General features: G+C 35.1%; 2 protein-coding genes across 2 annotated transcripts; one reads left to right on the top strand and one right to left on the bottom strand.

Annotated features, from left to right (window-relative positions):
- Positions 1-2,968: 2,968 nt before the first annotated feature.
- On the top strand, positions 2,969-15,682 carry LOC114740214 (putative ion channel POLLUX-like 2). Its single transcript, XM_028928333.1, has 24 exons — positions 2,969-3,090; positions 4,057-4,130; positions 5,190-5,317; positions 7,074-7,360; positions 7,927-7,998; positions 8,292-8,367; positions 8,495-8,593; positions 8,670-8,824; positions 8,906-9,010; positions 9,322-9,408; positions 11,522-11,606; positions 11,698-11,845; positions 12,282-12,358; positions 12,450-12,530; positions 12,728-12,904; positions 12,992-13,105; positions 13,764-13,856; positions 13,939-14,062; positions 14,132-14,208; positions 14,362-14,409; positions 14,500-14,569; positions 14,676-14,749; positions 15,204-15,314; positions 15,407-15,682. The coding sequence occupies exons 1-24, from the start codon at positions 2,993-2,995 to the stop codon at positions 15,506-15,508; spliced, it is 2,562 nt and encodes an 853-aa protein (XP_028784166.1). The 5' UTR covers positions 2,969-2,992; the 3' UTR covers positions 15,509-15,682.
- Positions 15,683-16,471: 789 nt separating this feature from the next.
- Positions 16,472-17,307, bottom strand: LOC114740229 (50S ribosomal protein L7/L12). The gene has a single exon (XM_028928350.1). It carries the CDS (start codon positions 17,152-17,154, stop codon positions 16,639-16,641), a length of 516 nt encoding a protein of 171 aa, XP_028784183.1. The 5' UTR covers positions 17,155-17,307; the 3' UTR covers positions 16,472-16,638.

The following is a 17,307-nucleotide window of genomic DNA, read 5'->3' as shown; positions in this document are numbered from 1 at the left end:
AATTGGTTATTCTAATACAATATATGTGTCAAAGATTTCAGATGTACCTAGAATTTGATGGACTCATTGAAATGCCCATACAAAATCAAAACACTGATAAAGACTTTCATCAAGTTACGCAACAAATACACCAATCCAGAAGAGAGTAGAGTACACTAATAAGGGATATTTTTCATGCATCTAACCAACCCTCTCTAATCCTATATCCCATGAAAATTATACGTGGGGTCGCATGGCCATAAGTTTTAATTTTTTTAAAATTATACAAACTTTCTCTTATGGACCCATATTTTCCATATTCACATGATAGCCCCAACTTGTACTGGCTTCTAATCCACCAAGGGTGGACTGGGTACATTGCAACAGTACGGATTGCATATTAGAACATGTTATTTCTTCCCAAAGGCATTCCCGATGCTGCTCAAGTTTCTTGCTTTTGAGAGTTCTCCAAACTCGTTCTTGCTTTATACTTGTGAGCTGGTATTCTAATCTTGCCACAGACATCACAAGCATCGATCGTCATCTTCTGCCTTCAGATTTAGGCATTATCAGGTCCATGCTTTTTTAATTTTCTGAAACCAATTATATATGGCAAAATTTCAATGATATCTTCCTCCAGATGAACTAGACGTAGAACTTGAATTTACAAGTGTTTCGCTACTCATATTTAAAAAACTTCAGTGCCCGATTAAAGTTAGGCTTCACGATCATAGGAGCAACATTGATGCTAGATTTGCTCGTCTTACCCTGAAAAATCAAAATAACTTCAATAAATAAAAGAATGAAAAATTTTCCATCATCATTCAAGAAACGAACGTTCCTGTAAGAATATGAGGTGATAGAACAACAAAAGATAAAGAACTCAATAAGAATAAAAAGAGTTTAGAAGAAAAAGGAGCACTTGAGGACTTCAAGAGTGGTTTTTTATTCCTTGGCAAACACCATTTTTTATAGGCCTGGACATGAAACGAGCCTAGTGACATGAACCACACCTTAAATAAGACGTTTGTCCATAAGAATGAAGAGAAGAGACCTTTTTTTCCCCCAACCCAACCACACATAATATTCATATCTAGAGTAAAAATTACTTTTGCAAATGTTAGTTCAAATAAGTTCATAAAATTCGAGACCGGAACTCATGATCCTTTTAGACTCGTGTTAGTTATAATGTTTGTATGTGACAAAATTTTTCCATATTTATTTAGTTAGAGCCATGTCATGCTCTTTCTTCTGTTCTTTCCAAATCAAATCTAGATGATTCAAATAAGATATTAGTTCTTTTTTTTAAGTAAAAAAGGAAATTTCATTTAAAAGAGAGATATTCAAATACAAGAACGTGTTAAGGAGAATTTAATTACAAAAATCAACCTAAAGACAGAAATTCTTTATAATATGATCAATTATAACATGAACATGTGCTAAAATATCTTCTATTGTATAAGTATTATTGGTGAAAGGTGGTAATTTTATCAATAGGGATTGGATTGAGTCTATCAAAAAGGATAGATCCCTCATAATATGACGAACTAATATTCAAATTCTCATTCAAAAAAGTACACATATTTGGTGCCGACAATACAATAAACAAGATTCCTAACTTCTTTAAAAAAAATGTCTTGGTTGATAAAACCCCCTTTGTTTTTTTTTGTTTGGTTTAAAATATGTGGATATATTTTCATTAAAGAAACAACCAATAGTCTTCACAAACCAAAACCAAAATCAACAACCAAACTCAAAGAAAAGTAGCAAACCATTGTCCACCAGCAAACAAAAGAAAGAACACTAAAGAAACAAAAAGCATAAAAAAACCAATACATGCTAACATGAGTCCCCAGCATCCTTCAAATCTTCTACCGGGGTAAATGTCAAAGGAGAAAGGAGTTGTAACACTCAGTCTTTCAAGCACTTCCTCAGTAAGAGCGGCAAAAACACCCTAACATGTAGCTAAATGACTTCTTGGAATCCACCCAATGCCACAACAGCAGAGAGCTTTGCCAAGATAGATAAACTCTTCCATTGAATTCAAGCTTTCCCCTTGGAGGCAACAAAACTCAAGTTCCACTGGTTGAATCAACTGAGGACAGGCAAATTCAATCTAACAATACATAAAGCCAGCATCAACACCCCATTTCAATTCACAATATATCCCAAAACATTGGTGATCATTTCCATTTGAGGCTTCACCAGTTCTGCTATCAGAACTTTGCTTATGGAGCTCTCTTCTTCTCCCCTTCCTAACCATTCAAAAAGGGTCTAAAGGATCGTTTTGGTATACAACTCCATTTAACAATACGCACCAGACCCAACAACCCAGTATCAATTTGAGTAGTACTAGCAACGTTAAATCTTAAAAGCCAAAGAACAATCAGCTGGAAGACTACAAAAATTGAAGAAACCACTTACCATTATTATATGGGCACGTGCATCACGAGATGGGGTCATCTTTTAGAAGAATATGTCATAAAGTCGTAAAGTTGTGTCAGTGATGGGATTGGCGTCATATTATATCACTTCATTGTTCTTTCATTATTTGATAATTATGTGACAATTATCCAAACAGCTGGCTAATAATGCCTAATGATCTCGTACGTCGTGCTCGCAGAGACCCGCACTCTCTCAAGGTGAGATGTTGGGCTGGTGGTTCTGGTAGTGATCGGCAGATTGAAATATCTATTTTTTTGGGCAAAAAGAGAGATAGAGTATCGAGTCTGTTATTGTTCACAGCAAAAGCCCATAATTACGGTGTAGGGACTTCTCAAGATGTTGATGGCTTCTGTGTTGTTCTTTGTCTACCCGGCTTTCGCTTTCACGTACTATTTCCTTTTTGTTTTCTTCCTCTCAATCATGATTCTCAATGCACAATCATCTCCACCATTGTCACTATATAACTTCATTTGCTCATCCATTTTTGCCAATGATCGCTTCTGCATGCTGCTCTCGTTTCAACCTCTCTCTCACATTGTGGGAAACTGAGAAGGAAGAAGAAAGCGTGATGAGTATCGCTCATTTGCACAGTGCACAGCCATGGCGTCCTCCTTCTCGAGTTCCAAGAACCCGTCATCAATTCTCATCTTCAATTCATAGCAATTGGTACTTTCTCAAACTTTAAACTTCCAAGCTTAGATAATTGGTTTGTGGCCCTTTTTTCTCTTTTTGGAAGGAGCATGCATATGGGACTAAGAGGTTAAGAGATTTTCAGTATTGCATAGTTGACTAGTCAACATTGTTAATAGCTTCAAGCTTCAGGGCCTGAATTGAGGGTGAGGAATATACCTTGTAACTCAATTAATCTCACAGCCTCAAATTAGAAAGGTTACTCTCACTATTGGGAAATTCAAACTAGCTTCAACTTTTAACTTGAAAGGAAACTAAGTTATACTCAACCATGAAGAGTGTGTTTGGAACCACTTGGAGAGGTTCTCAAACGTGGTTTTGACCGCAGCAACAAGATGTGGTTTTGCAACCACTCCAACGTGGTTCCAAACACAGTCAAAGCCTGAAATATCTTGTTGTAGTTGTAATGGAAAGGAGAGTACCGTTGCCATTTACATATTGATGAATAATTTTCGCCTAAAATTTAGAACTCCACTGATCCATAGAAACCACGACTTAACTAAAATATAGAGTTGGTGGAGCAAAATATAAAGTGGATTGCATTGCAACATATAAATAGCAGTAATATCAAGTACTCTACTCTGTAAAGGAGTAATGAAAATGAACTGTCATAAGGAGCCTTGTTGAAGATGTTGGCATAAATCAATGATGTAAATTTGATGCAGATAGTTCATTTGTTCATGTGGGGAAACTTATGTTGACTATGATGGCCTCATGTTCTCTTTATGGATATTCATTACTTCATGGTAAAGGAACTAATACCTTACAAGCTCGCCAAATGATAGACTTATCTTCGATTTATTTATTGCTGATATGTTAAATGAATAGGCTGATTGTCATTTAGATGGAGTTGGACAGGATATTACAATTTTTATGGATTAGAAGACTTTTTACTTATTTTGTGGGAGCTCTGGGAGATTGACATTAATGCGACCTGTACAGGAGGTTCATGCTCTACAGACACGGCTTGTTCAAATCTTCAACACTACATGCACGTTGTCCTAAAGAAAACAGTGAGGGTAAGCTTCATGTGCCCAAGGGAAAAGAAGGAAAAGAACAAAAAAGAAGCTTGAGTTTTCCTTTTCAGCTTTTATCTAAAAACTATTGAGCTTGAAAACCTTGAACTTAATCAACCATTAAGCCTTTGCTTGAATACATGTTCTCGCTCAGTCATCCATCATTGAAAGTTTTGAACTGAGTGAAAAGAAATAATTTCGTTACTGAAATTGTTAATACTGTTCTTTTTCCACTGCCATAGTTATTTCCAATAATTGGAGTACATTCTGTTATGCCTTCTTTATCTTTGTGGTGCCTTAAATATATTGGTATCTCTTGCAATTGATAAATAGGTTTCTGTCTCTCTGTTTCCTTAGTTTTCATGATTCAGTTCTCTACTCACATGCACCAAATGCATATAGTCTCTCGGTCACTACATTTTTGAAGAAGAATTTATTCAGGATCTGAATTTCACAAAGCATCATTATTAATTTATAATGTTGGATTTCTCTGATAAACTGATGTATGGTATTCGTACCTCATTATTAATTAGCAATCAATAGAAAATCTGAAAATTGTTGCCTATTTATTATACTCAGGTTTATGATCTGCAAAAGGGAAATCAAGAAAAATCTCAGAAAAGCTCATTTATCACTTGTCTTGCATGCAAGCTTCTCATCGTTCCTCTATTATTTAGAAACAACTGCCATCTTTGATTTTAAAAACCCGAGAGTGTAGATCTTTAGATATGTAGAGACGGAGTTGTCCATCACAACATGGTTATAAATTGTCACCTTTTCCTTTTGTCAAAATTGCCTTGGATTTACTTTGTTTTCCTTTGATTCTTAATTTTATTGTCTAATCAACTCTTGTATTCTGTTCTCTTCCTTATCTTTTTGTGGGAACTGGATTGACTTTTCTGGTCGATCTCTTTGTCCCCCATGATATGCTCTTTCTTGTTCATGTTGAAATAAATTACGTGGAAAGATTTAAACTGCCCTTGCCACCTACAAGTTAAACTGTCTCTTTCTTATTTTCCTGCTGAAGTTGAAGGTTGAACTTCCTATGTTGAATCCTTGCAGGTAGATGGGAGGCTCACTGTTACCGATCCGAAGATAAATTTGCTTTCAACACAAATGTTAGTGTTCAAGAAAGCATGGATGGCAAGTTCGCTGTGATGGAGAACATAAATGATGATATCAATCAGGTCAGCAATGAATAGAAGATCCTGTTAAATGTAATATTTTTTGCGGGACTACGTGCACATGATCTTTATGAGAAAATACAATCTAAACTTGTTCCTCACTTCATGCCAGAATCAAAATTTTATATTATCGATTATTAGGATAAGGCCCATTTGACTAATTTCAGAAGATTCAGAAAATTAAAAAACTACTCATTTATAGCATATGTTATATGATTTTTTTAAAATACTTATGTGATCATTATATTATATATCAATTTATAAGTCAAACAAATTAGTTTGAAGAAAAATGATAGATATAACTACTTTAAAGTAATTTTTTAGTTTTGATGATTTTTCAAATGAGTTAACTAGATCTTATACTATCTCCAATACTTAATATAAGACCTAGTTAATTAATATGAGGAAATTAAAAAAATTACTGAATTACTTTAAAAGTATTTATGTTAATTTTTTTGTCAAATTAATTTACTTTAGTTATAAATTAACATATAATCTAATGATTAATATAAATATTTTAGAAAAACCATGTAATATATGTTATTCTTAATCTTTTCAAATTAGTTAATTACGTTTTGAATCAAGTGCTGGATATTATCTTTTCCAATTATGCAGTTAAAAGCTGTATGTAATGCCCACTCTTGAATAAAATCATTGCATAACGCTTTTTACGGAGATTTTGGTGATCTTGTGAGCCTGTACAGCATAATCATTGAATGGCCTTTTTACATTTTTCCCCTTTTCGAGTCACCGAAGTAAATTGACCAAAAAAAAAAAGAGTCACCGAAGTAAAGAGTTTTGGTGATGACGTGCGGTGTCATGAGAAAAATATGTTAAAAAAGGAAAAGGTGCCCATTATGATTTGAATCACATTACATGTAAGAAAGTTGAAGGTAGGAATTATCAAGTGATTGAAAAAAGAAATTGTCGGACTTGAGGTCTCTGAGGTTCAGGCGTACAAGCCCAGGTAATGGAGATGACTGTTGTGGCTTAAGGCCTTTCAGACTCAAAGAACTCAAGTTCAGGAAGAATTCGGCTAGACATTTGAATGCTAGATCAACTAAATGAATGATGGGTTAGTGAATCAAACTTACAAATCCACAATTGGAAAATGAAGAACAAGACCCGAATGTTTAGGGGAAGTGATAACTGGACTCACACAGAGAGAGGGAGGGAGGGGGAGAGCCAAGTCTAGTTTACGTCCGTAAGGGAATGTTGGAAATAAGCCTTAAAAGAGGTCCCACATTCAAAAGTATTAAAAATATGAAGGGCATATAAGTTTGTGATAATCCTGCTCAGGTGTTTAGGCTATTTATTGAAATGGACAGACCCATGCACATGCTCATTTTGGATGCTTAATTGATGGTGGTGATCGACCAGGTTTCGCTTCTTTTTGACTCGTACAAAAAGTTAACATCATTAAATATCTGTTTCAATCAGCATCAATATGTGATAAGTTTCACTTATCTAACAAGATGTTCTTAGAACTTGTGGTCCACGGAGGAATGGTATTTCAGATTCTGTATGCTTTGCTTATCTGTGTCCTTATTTTTCCCTACAAGAAGTTGTTTGGTTACTAACCGTAATTCATTTGTCTCTTAACAATATATTATATTATCAATCACTTTGGTAAAAGTTGATCACGGCTTAGTCTGTTGAATTCCTGAGTATATATGACAGCTTAATTGGCTTGTTAGATTATCTTCTGCTTGTGATAGTTACAGTGTTTGCTGATTCTCTTATTCTGCCTTATGTGCAGGGTCCACGGACTAAAACCATGATACGATCTTTGTCATTGTTCTTCATACAAAGACTGACACATCAAATGTTTTTTCACCGGATGTTGAAAGTCGTTCAAGCAATATTTCCAGATATGCTTCAACCTCTTACTGCAACAAGCTTTCCTCTTGCTTGCATCTCTAATACCTTGAATAAACCCAGCCCTCTCCGATTAAATGAGTACTTTCCTTCTTTTAAGGATATTAGCTGGAGCATAGAACGATTGAAATACTTGTACAACGTCCAACTTGAGAGAAATGTTGCCACGTAAGCCTATATTCACTTCATTATTCAGTTAATTGATCACATGTTTATATACAGTTTTCTGTTAAATCACAATTGCAAATGTTGGATTGATTATGCTTAATAATCTATAATAAGCAGTATGTGGAAAACCAACCTTTTTGTGCAAAACAGAATTTGCCTTAATGGATTTATTCAGAGATACTTGAGAGGAATAGGGAGGGAATATAAAAGTTTTTGGGAGAATAACAATCAGTCCCAAAAAAAGAATTTAATTACCATAAAGTCCATTAACAAGTGAAGAGCATACAACGAAAAGTCACAAAGTAGGAGATGACAACGTGTTCATACTGGTAACTTGGTATTGGGATTTCTTTGCAATTAAATTCCTTTCTTGAGACCTCATGGTAACTCTCCCAAACTTTTTCCGTACTCATTTTCCGTTTTTTTTTTTTTTTTTTGGGAGGGGGTGGCTTGGTGATTTTGATCTTATCTTGTTGATTGAACTTTGTTTATCTGAGCAATTTTGATAAATTTTGTCGACTGGACCATACATCTAATATTCTTTATCCTATACGGACTCTTTTCAGGATGTTTGTGGTGCTCCTTGTGGCATGTTCCTCATTTGTTTTTATTGGTGGTCTCCTGTTTTTCAAATTCAGGTAATCACTGATATGCACTGTCTGAAGTATGTTTATTGTTCGTGATTTTAATTTTTAGCAGTGTAAGTGGCTTCACCCTCTTAATCCTATGCAAAATACAGTGTACATTTTTATGACTCCAACACGTCAAGACATATCTGATCATCCTTACAACCATTGGCAACATTTTTCATTTTGCTTTTTGGCCCAAATTTTAGACATGACAACCTTAAATTGTGGAAGACAAGTATTTAGTTTCACTGCAAGTGCGCTTAACAATGTTTCCTAACCTGGACCCATGTTAAATCATTCAGGGGTCAAAAACATTCATTAGAGGACTGCTTCTGGGAAGCCTGGGCTTGCCTTAGTTCACCATCAAATTATTTAAGAGTATGTTGGAATTCTTGTGAATTTCATACTCTGTTTAGTTTTTTGTTTTTTTATTTGACTCGTTGCCCCTATGCCTTTTATAAGCATTGACGATTACTGAAGAACAGATTTTCTTGCTGGACTGCAGCAATCAACACGTGTTGAGCGTGTTCTTGGAGTAGTTATTGCCATGTGGGGTATATTGTTTTACTCTCGCCTTCAAAGTACAATGAACGAACAATTTAGGGTAAGGTCCAGAGCAGTACGCGTTCAAATAAGAATTATTTTCTGTACAAGCCTTTAATTACCAGTCTTTAAAGCAGACTAAAATGCAAAGACTACGAGAGGGGCTTCAGGTGCAAGTTTTGGAGACTGATCATATCATCATTTGTGGCATGAATAGTCATCTGCCTTTCATATTAAAGCAGCTAAACAAGCATCATGAAGTTGCAGTCCGCTTAGGCACTGCTACAGCTAGGTAAGCAGTTCGCATAAGGTTGTTGTATTAACTTGTGTTCAAAATGCTGGCCTTGTAATACTCTGATTGACTCCTATTCAGGAAGCAGAAAATCCTTCTTATGTCTGACCTTCCTAGAAAACAGATTGATGAAAAAGCTGAACAAATGGTGAAAGGTTTAAATCACATTTATGTCCTTACAATGAGGTATGAATGCTCCAGTGTGCATTTTAATTTTTAGGATAATTTGCACATTAGAATTGTTGACTCCCACTAATTTCAACTGTTAATCAGAGCAACTTTCCTCCAGTGTAAATGAACCAATCAAGATAGTTGCACCATTAATTTTCATCACAGTGTATAATTTTTCATTTTTTTTACAAGTCACTGATTGTTCTGTTGGTAAGTTGTTTTAATGTACTGCATGAGAGATCCTGGTAAAAACAAAATTGAAAGTGAACCATGATTTTCAATTCAAGGTCTATTATGGCTCACATCTAAATTCTATGGCTCTGCAGTTGCAGTCTTAGTTTGACAGAATCATATGAAAGAGCAGCAGCCAGCCAGGCTCGCGCAATAATTATACTGCCAACAAAAGGGGATAGGTAATAGTTGATCTGCTTAAAATGCAAATTGATAAGGTGGTTCCTGGGCTATTTCACTTGAATTTACCTGGCCTCCTTTTATCAATCCATCTTAGCGTGTTCAGGAGTTATAATAGTTTTTCATGAAAATGCATTGAAAGCATCGACGATCTTAATTGTAGATATTAATTATTTTAGGCACAGTGATCATAATTTTAATTTATTAAATACATATTCTAGAAGTTGTTGAGGATTTCGTTAAAATTTATTTTCATAATGCAATTGACAAATTCAACTTTTGGGTTCTTCTTCCTTTTCAATAGAAGGTTATATTGATTAAGGAAACAGAACAGGAGGATCCAGGAGTCCTCTTAAAGAAATGAAAAACCAGAAAAAAGAACAAATCTCAGATTGAAACACTCACGCTATGCTTAAATAAATCAAAAACAGCAGAAAAATCTCAAACCAAACCTTGCACTCCTTACTTCAGAACATTTAGACAGATGCCCAAGTTGGGTGGCCAAAGTTGTTCTTTGAGAGTGCCAAACAAGTTATCCCAATTCTATTATGTTAACTTCCACATGGGCTTGTATTTAAGCTTGTCCGGGTTGCCAAAGTAGCTTAAACAAGTTTTCCTCGTGCTTTGATATCATGAGAAAAGAGATGAAGAATAGGCAGCTTACATGAGATATTTATGCAAAAGGGAAATTAAATGTCAGGGGACGAATATGCTAAACTAAGGGATAAACCTCCTTGATCTTATGCTTTTATGCCTATTTCCTTGGGCCAGCTAATAATTACATAATCAACTAATTATTACATAATCAATAAATAGTCAACTAATAATCCGATATCTACAATATCTAACATGTTGAGTAACTTCATAATGGATAGATGACTATTAAGGTATGTTTGGGATGCCGTTTGGGGGCCCAAACGTGGATCCCAAATAAAAAAGTTGGAGTTGTGAAATTTAATAGTGTTTGGGCCCACGTTTTGGCAACATGACTTCTTGGCTTAAAATGGATTTCTGGAATAAGTTGTTCTAAGTTGCTTTGTCGGTTGCCAGCACAGTAAATAATATTGTTCAGATTATTAATAAATTAAATTTCTTCATTTTTAATAATTTTATTTTCAATACTTCTTTTAAAATGGTTGCATTATATACATATAATGTTAGATATGTATTACTTAATAAAATTCATGTCCTTTTAAGTCATTTTACATCTAAACTTATTTTTCTATTAATCATCCAAACAAGTTTTAGCTTCTCAAACTAATTTTTTAACAAAAGTTAATCCAAACATAAATCACATTACACTATTTGATTTTTACCCAATCTAATTTCTATAAAAGTCAAATTGAAAAAAAGTTACTTCTGTCACCGTTAATCCAAACACATCCTAAATTTCATTTTTTTGTAGCTGATGACGCATATATGGGATGGAAGACCTTATGAGGTCTATGCATTTGAAAACTATTCAAGTATCAAAATATCATCTTCCAAGAAAAAGTACTAAGCATAGAAGGAGCTTTTACTTTCTAAATAAAAGCTTTAAGGGCTGAGTCATGAGGAAGAGTTGAAAGGTTCAAAACAAAATTAACATTTACAGCTAAAAGACCAAGATGCCGAACGAATAAAATAAGTTCAAAGTCTGACAGTTGTTCATATTCTTAAATAAAACAAGTGGGAACCTTGCGCTGTAGATAATTAAGATGCAGTAGAAGGCATACACACAGGAAAAATTAGGAAGGAGGTTCGTGAAAGAGGAATTCCCTTGCTGAACATCCTACCAAGGACAAAAGCTTGTTCCACCCCTATTCATGTGTGAAGCATAGGAAAAATCTACTATCGAAAAATGATCTTCCAAAGACCTGACTTGAGTCTGTAAGAAAATAATTCAGAATGAACTTTTTGGGGCTACTGCTAAAATCCCTTCTATCAGCAAGGAGGGGCTTATTTTCTATCTGTTAAGTGTAAAACATTACCCAATGACTGGCTCCAGGATGATCACGTGGCAGCTTAGGCTATTTTTGCAAAGTAAACTAATTACGTCGATCTTTATTGTCTTTCAACAGTATTCTGAATATCACTGTAATGAAGTTTACTGATTCCATATCTTTGATATCTTAGGTATGAAGTTGACACAGATGCTTTTCTATCTGTTTTAGCCCTTCAACCAATTCCAAAAATGGATTCTGTCCCCACCATTGTTGAAGTATGTTGTGTACATTCAGCTTGAAACAAAATGAAGAATATAAAATTCAAATGCTGTGCGCATAAGAGTTTGTCTAATCTAATGAATGCAGGTTTCAAGTTCTAAGACATGTGAGCTCTTAAAATATATCTCAGGATTGAAAGTAGAGCCGGTAGAAAATGTTGCATCCAAATTATTTGTCCAATGCTCTCGGCAGAAGGAGCTTACAAAGATCTACAGACACTTGCTAAATTCTCGAAGTATAGCATACTTTCTGCGTATCATATTTGTCAATTGTCAGAATTCCTTCTTTGACCTAATACTTAAACTTTTCTGTATTAGTGTTTTATATATGGTTTATTCTCAACCTAAATTGAGCAAATTACTCAAAGAGGACCAAATTGTCTTCGAGTAATGTGGGCTAAAGTTGCAAAATCACTCGATTGCACCATTTCGTTGAAGTTTGGTCATTTTTTATGCAAATTCTCAAAATAAACTTTCCTTTCCCTTCTTTCCATTTGGCTTTAGTAAAGTTATTGTCTTGTTGTCGCTTGGCTAGTGTAAGGTGAGGTAAATGAAACATTTCCCTATTTGATGACCCCATATTTAGAAAGTAGCTTGTTATTTTCTTTATTAACCTAACATACCAATTTTCCATGTCCATGAAATTTAACTTTTAACTTTTGCTTTATCCAGAAGATGTATTTAATCTTTGCACCTTACCTAACATAGAAGGAATGACCTATAGGAAAGTAAGACATGCATTTCAAGAGGTAATTAATGTAAGTTTGTTGGCTGCGTCCACCATTTATTGTTCACATCAATTTGCTAGCATAAATTCTCTCTCCATTCATATTGTTTCAGGCAGTTGTCTGCGGTCTTTATCGGAATGAAAGGATAAACTTCCATCCAAATGATAGTGAAATCCTGCAGCAAACTGATAAAGTATGTAGACTAGCTCATAACTAAATCCAATTTATATTCCATCCGGATCTGAAGTGTCTCTGGTAATTTTCAGTTGTTACTTTGATATCAAAACAATATGGTCTTCACCTTTTTCTGTTTCTTAAGGTTTTGCAATCAATTAATTTCAGAAGGTTTGCTTGAATATTCTCTGATGTCACTAAGCCTCCCTCATTTAGGTATTATTGATTGGATCCTTTCGTGATAAAAAGGCACATGCACACCCACACAAGAAAGAAGGAATTCATGGAATTCATGACCAAGAAATTCAAGAAGAGGATGTCGAGCATGCCATACAATTGAGTAAAATGAGACTAGCTAATATTGTAAAGCGCTCTAAAAGATCGGGTTCCAAGGTAGGACACAACATTGGAAAAATGTTCTGATTAATGTTGAATCCCATTTATTTAGGATCTTTGCATTTATTACTGATCATCATGCAGGCATCAGATGAAAATCTGGGACCGAAAGAGTGTATTCTTTTACTTGGGTGGCGCCCTGATGTTGTAGATATGATTGAAGAGTACGATAACTATCTTGGTCCAGGAAGTGCTGTGGTATGATTTTATACATATGAACTGATTACTTCTATTCGTGTTTACTTCATGTCCTGCATGATTTCTTGATTTAAAACCGTGCGCAATCTTCAATGCCAGTACTGAAGCTTGAACTTTAATAAATACATACATTTAATATAACTTTTGGCTGACGGGCATACAAGCTTTATTTCCTTATTGCTAATACATATCTGCTTTATACTACTGACTAATGTACCAGTGAAAAAAGTTTAAGGGCTAAGATATTTTGTGAAAAAATGAAAATTGATTGATTGTTCACACGTCTTGAAAAATTGACAATTGACTGGCGTCATTTTGTTGCCACTGCCATCAGGACCACATCTATAAATCCAAGCATCTATAATGTTTTCTGACATTGTCAATGTATTGAAACTTCGATGGCAAGAATGCACTGTCTATGCATTCATATAAGCTTTAACCCAAAAAAAAAAAAAAAAGAGATTTATTTTTCATATAAGCATTAACCAAAAATGCACTGTCTTGATGGTCTGAAAGAATATTAAATGTGAGCCCCCGAAAATGCATATCAAAGGAAATGGTAGAGTTTTTGATTGTGTACATTAAGTGCGACTTCTATTTTCTGGACTGTCTATGCATTCATTCTGAGTTCAAAATTCATTTCTTGAACAATATGCAGGAAATATTATCAGATGCACCAATAGATGACAGGATTAGGGCCAACAACAATTGTGGTCAAAGTAATCTCAAGAATGTTCAAATTTCTCACAGGGTATTCAGTCACTGTTTTACCAGAATTTTCCTTTTGTGGTTTTTCTACTTTTATGATTATTCACGTCATTCATATTCTGTAGATTGGAAATCCTTTGGACTATGATACCTTAAAGCAGACCCTTCTGAATATCCAGAAATCTCTTGGTGATGAAGATATTCCTTTGTCAGTTGCTGTTATATCTGACAGAAGATGGCTTCTTGGAGGTAATGATGCATGTCAGTTTTTGTGGCAGATAATAACCTGCTATTGATTATTGGCTATTCTCTCTGCAGATCCATCTAAGGCAGATAAGTGTTCTGCTTATTCTATCCTACTAGCAGAAAATATCTGCAAAAAACTTGGAGTGAAGGTGATAAATTTTACGTTTGGGACCCAACTAAAATTTGAATGATATGAATTTCTAAGCCATGTACACGGAATCATTCTTTATTTGACACTAGTTAGTAGTTATAATAATGAGATCGGAAGGAATAACTTGGTTCTTTAAATTGCTATTTTGCAGGTGCATAATCTAGTTGCAGAGATTGTTGATTCAAAATTGGGGGAACAAGTAATACCCTAAATTTCTTAGTTTTCTCAAATTTTCAAAATTTAGATTGGACTACGGGAATTGATCGTGCTTCTGTATAAAATGCCGCAGATTGCTAGAATCAATCCATCACTGACCTATATTGCAGCAGAGGAATTAATGAGCCTTGTCACAGCTCAAGGTCATATAATCTTTGTTCTCTTATTTTACAAGCTACGCTTTACTTTAAGTGATCCATTTGTTAAGTCAATGAGCTCCGAAAGTTATTTTCTGTATTTGCAAAGCAGTAGCGGAGGACAGCGAACTTAATGAAGTTTGGAAAGACGTACTAAATGCAGAGGGTGATGAAATATATGTGAAGGTAATAATATACTCCTTTTGCAATACCTTAGTATCCATGAATCATTATGACTGCTGAGCCTTTTCAGTCTTAATTCTCTTCGTCCTTTAAACTTCTCATTTTATGCAAATTTTATTTGATATTGTCCCGTTTCAAAGATAAATTCCTTCCTTCATCCTTATTATTCTAAATCAGTCCGAGTTTATCAGCATTTTTTTAACCTTATCTTCCTTACACAATTCATTTATAAGATTTTTTTTTAAAGTAGATGGGTCTGCTATACATTGTACAGAATTTAAACACTGACCATAGTATTTATAATTTGTACACTGTGCAACCTACTATAAATTTTATATTGCATATTGATATTAATGTTGATTATTTAATCTGGATTGTGAAGCCAAAGGCCAACAGTGAGTAATCTCTGTAATAAGTCTGCACTTCAGCTGTTACTTGCCATTGTTTCATGTGACAGGATATCAGCCTTTATATGAAAGAAGGAGAGAATCCATCATTTTGGGAGCTCTCTGAGAGAGCGTATCTACGGAGAGAAGTAGCCATAGGCTATGTGAAAAATAACAAGGAGGTATGCTGTTAAAATATGATAAAAGATACATACCCTTAATTATTTTGAACCATCCAAACAAGCATGTTAAATATAAATTTTCATCTCTGCAGTTTATTAACCCAGTCCCAAAGTCACAACCCCTCTCTCTTGAAATGACAGACTCACTAATAGTTATTTCTGAGCTTGAAGGAGAACAGCCTGTTGTCTTGTAATGCTGATGCTTCAATGTAATCTTATTGTGGGAATGTTCTGTTTTTATTGTAAATAGTTTTCTGGTTTTATAGTAGCCTTCATTAGCCTTTACTCTCTTGTTTTTCCCTTTGTGTATATATTTGTATGCATCCTTCCATTGAAATGAATAAGAAATACTTTTTTCTCCCAAAATTCATCAAGGTATCAAAGCTAGGCTTGAAGATAGGTTTGTCTTTTTTGAGTGTCTGAAAAAAACAGAAAGCTTGAGGGCGTCTTAGGGTTGCGAAAAAGAAGCACTATGGGAAAACACCACCCAGCTAGCCATGTTCACAGATCTCTGATCAGCACATCCCTGGAAGACGCCAATGAACGGTGGCGTGTGTAATTCATTATTCTAACCAAGATTATATGGATTGAACAGTATCCTCCATACTTGTTGGGTTAATTACCCAAATAACTTATTCCTGTTCACTTGATATCAATCTTTCTTATTTGAAGTCTAGAATCCTTGTGATAAATCAACACAGGAAAGGATGTTTCCATTTGCCCAAGATAAACAGCTTACAATCTACCATATTTGTCTTAAAGAAAATTCGATTAGCGCTACATCATTTGGTCTTCACACCTTAACTTTAGCAATTAATACAATAAAACAGATGCAAAGTGCAAATAGAAATTTCTCATTATCTATATACATCACTTACTTTTCTTCAGTCAGTTCATTAAAAAACCAAATCCAATGTAAAACTAACTTGTAGGCCTCACCTCGTCTATGCACAAGTAAAACTACATATTCATTGGCACAGCAACCTAAACTCTCTCTGAAATGAACCAAACCAATCAACTCAGACAAAAATTACAATGCGGATTATTGACACAGCACTTAATTACTTAAAGATCCACAAAGGAGATTTTTAACTTAGAAGATGCAATCATCTTTATCGTCACTCAAGTAGTAACCAAACTTGTCAGAAGAAAGTTAATAAAATGTCAATACTTGACATCAATTAACATGGAGAATCTTATTGAACAAAAAACATCGACTAACCTGAGGAAGCAAGATATATTTTTCATTGATCATTGGCCAAAACAAATCATAATTCTATTGAAAAATTGAATCAAAAGCTACATTACAGAAGCAAAACTGAGATTATTCCAGTACAACAGAAGCACCCACCCCCTTGAGCTTCTCGATAATAGATTCACCCTCCTCCTTTGTCACTCCTTTCTTTAAAACACACGGAACTTTCTCCACCAAATCCTTAGCTTCCTTCAATCCTAAATCAGTAAAAGCTCTTACCTCCTTGATAATCTTGATCTTTGCCGCAGCATCATACTTCTCCAACTTTATATCAAACACTGTCTTCTCCGCCACCGCCGCCTTTGCATCCGCCGAGCCAGACCCAGTTCCAGCTGAACCAGAACCCGATAAACCGAGCCCTGTTACGGCTGGCCCGTACCTGTTGAGACCCATCTTAAGCCTCCAAAGAATCGTAAAGTCGTACCTTTCCAGCTTGTTGAGGCCAAGAAGCTCATCGGCGATTCGTTCGAGCTTCTGGGTTCGACTCTCTTGGGTGGATGTGCAGAGACAACGAGGAAGCGAATTGAGGTAAAAGAGCCTAGTCAGTAGTGATCTGGAAGTGGGTTTCGAGATGAGATGAGACATTTTTCTCAGAAGAAGAGAATGAAGGCGCGAGCTGATCAGAGGAATCAGCCTCACTCCATACTTCGGGGCGATGGCGTGGAAACAGAAGACACAAGAGCGAGCCTGACCTAGGGTCAGCGACTCAGGCTCCCCTCATTTTCCTTTTAGGAAAAA

Source organism: Neltuma alba, unplaced genomic scaffold, assembly GCF_004799145.2.
Source record: "Neltuma alba isolate B1F8T4 unplaced genomic scaffold, ASM479914v2 tig00003082_pilon, whole genome shotgun sequence".
In the NCBI taxonomy this organism is placed as follows: domain Eukaryota; kingdom Viridiplantae; phylum Streptophyta; class Magnoliopsida; order Fabales; family Fabaceae; genus Neltuma; species Neltuma alba.
The sequence above is the reverse complement of the archived record's forward strand: the minus strand, read 5'-3'. Positions and strand labels throughout refer to the sequence as shown.

What these genes read in the sequence shown, in the direction of transcription:
- LOC114740214 (XM_028928333.1), top strand. Translation starts at nt 2,993, where the DNA reads ATGAGTATCGCTCATTTGCACAGTGCACAGCCATGGCGTCCTCCTTCT. An exon ending in TCTTCAATTCATAGCAATTG is followed by an intron (nt 3,091 to 4,056) that starts GTACTTTCTCAA and finishes CGACCTGTACAG; the next exon opens with GAGGTTCATGCTCTACAGAC. An exon ending in CAATGAACGAACAATTTAGG is followed by an intron (nt 8,594 to 8,669) that starts GTAAGGTCCAGA and finishes TCTTTAAAGCAG; the next exon opens with ACTAAAATGCAAAGACTACG.
- LOC114740229 (XM_028928350.1), bottom strand. Translation starts at nt 17,154, where the DNA reads ATGTCTCATCTCATCTCGAAACCCACTTCCAGATCACTACTGACTAGG.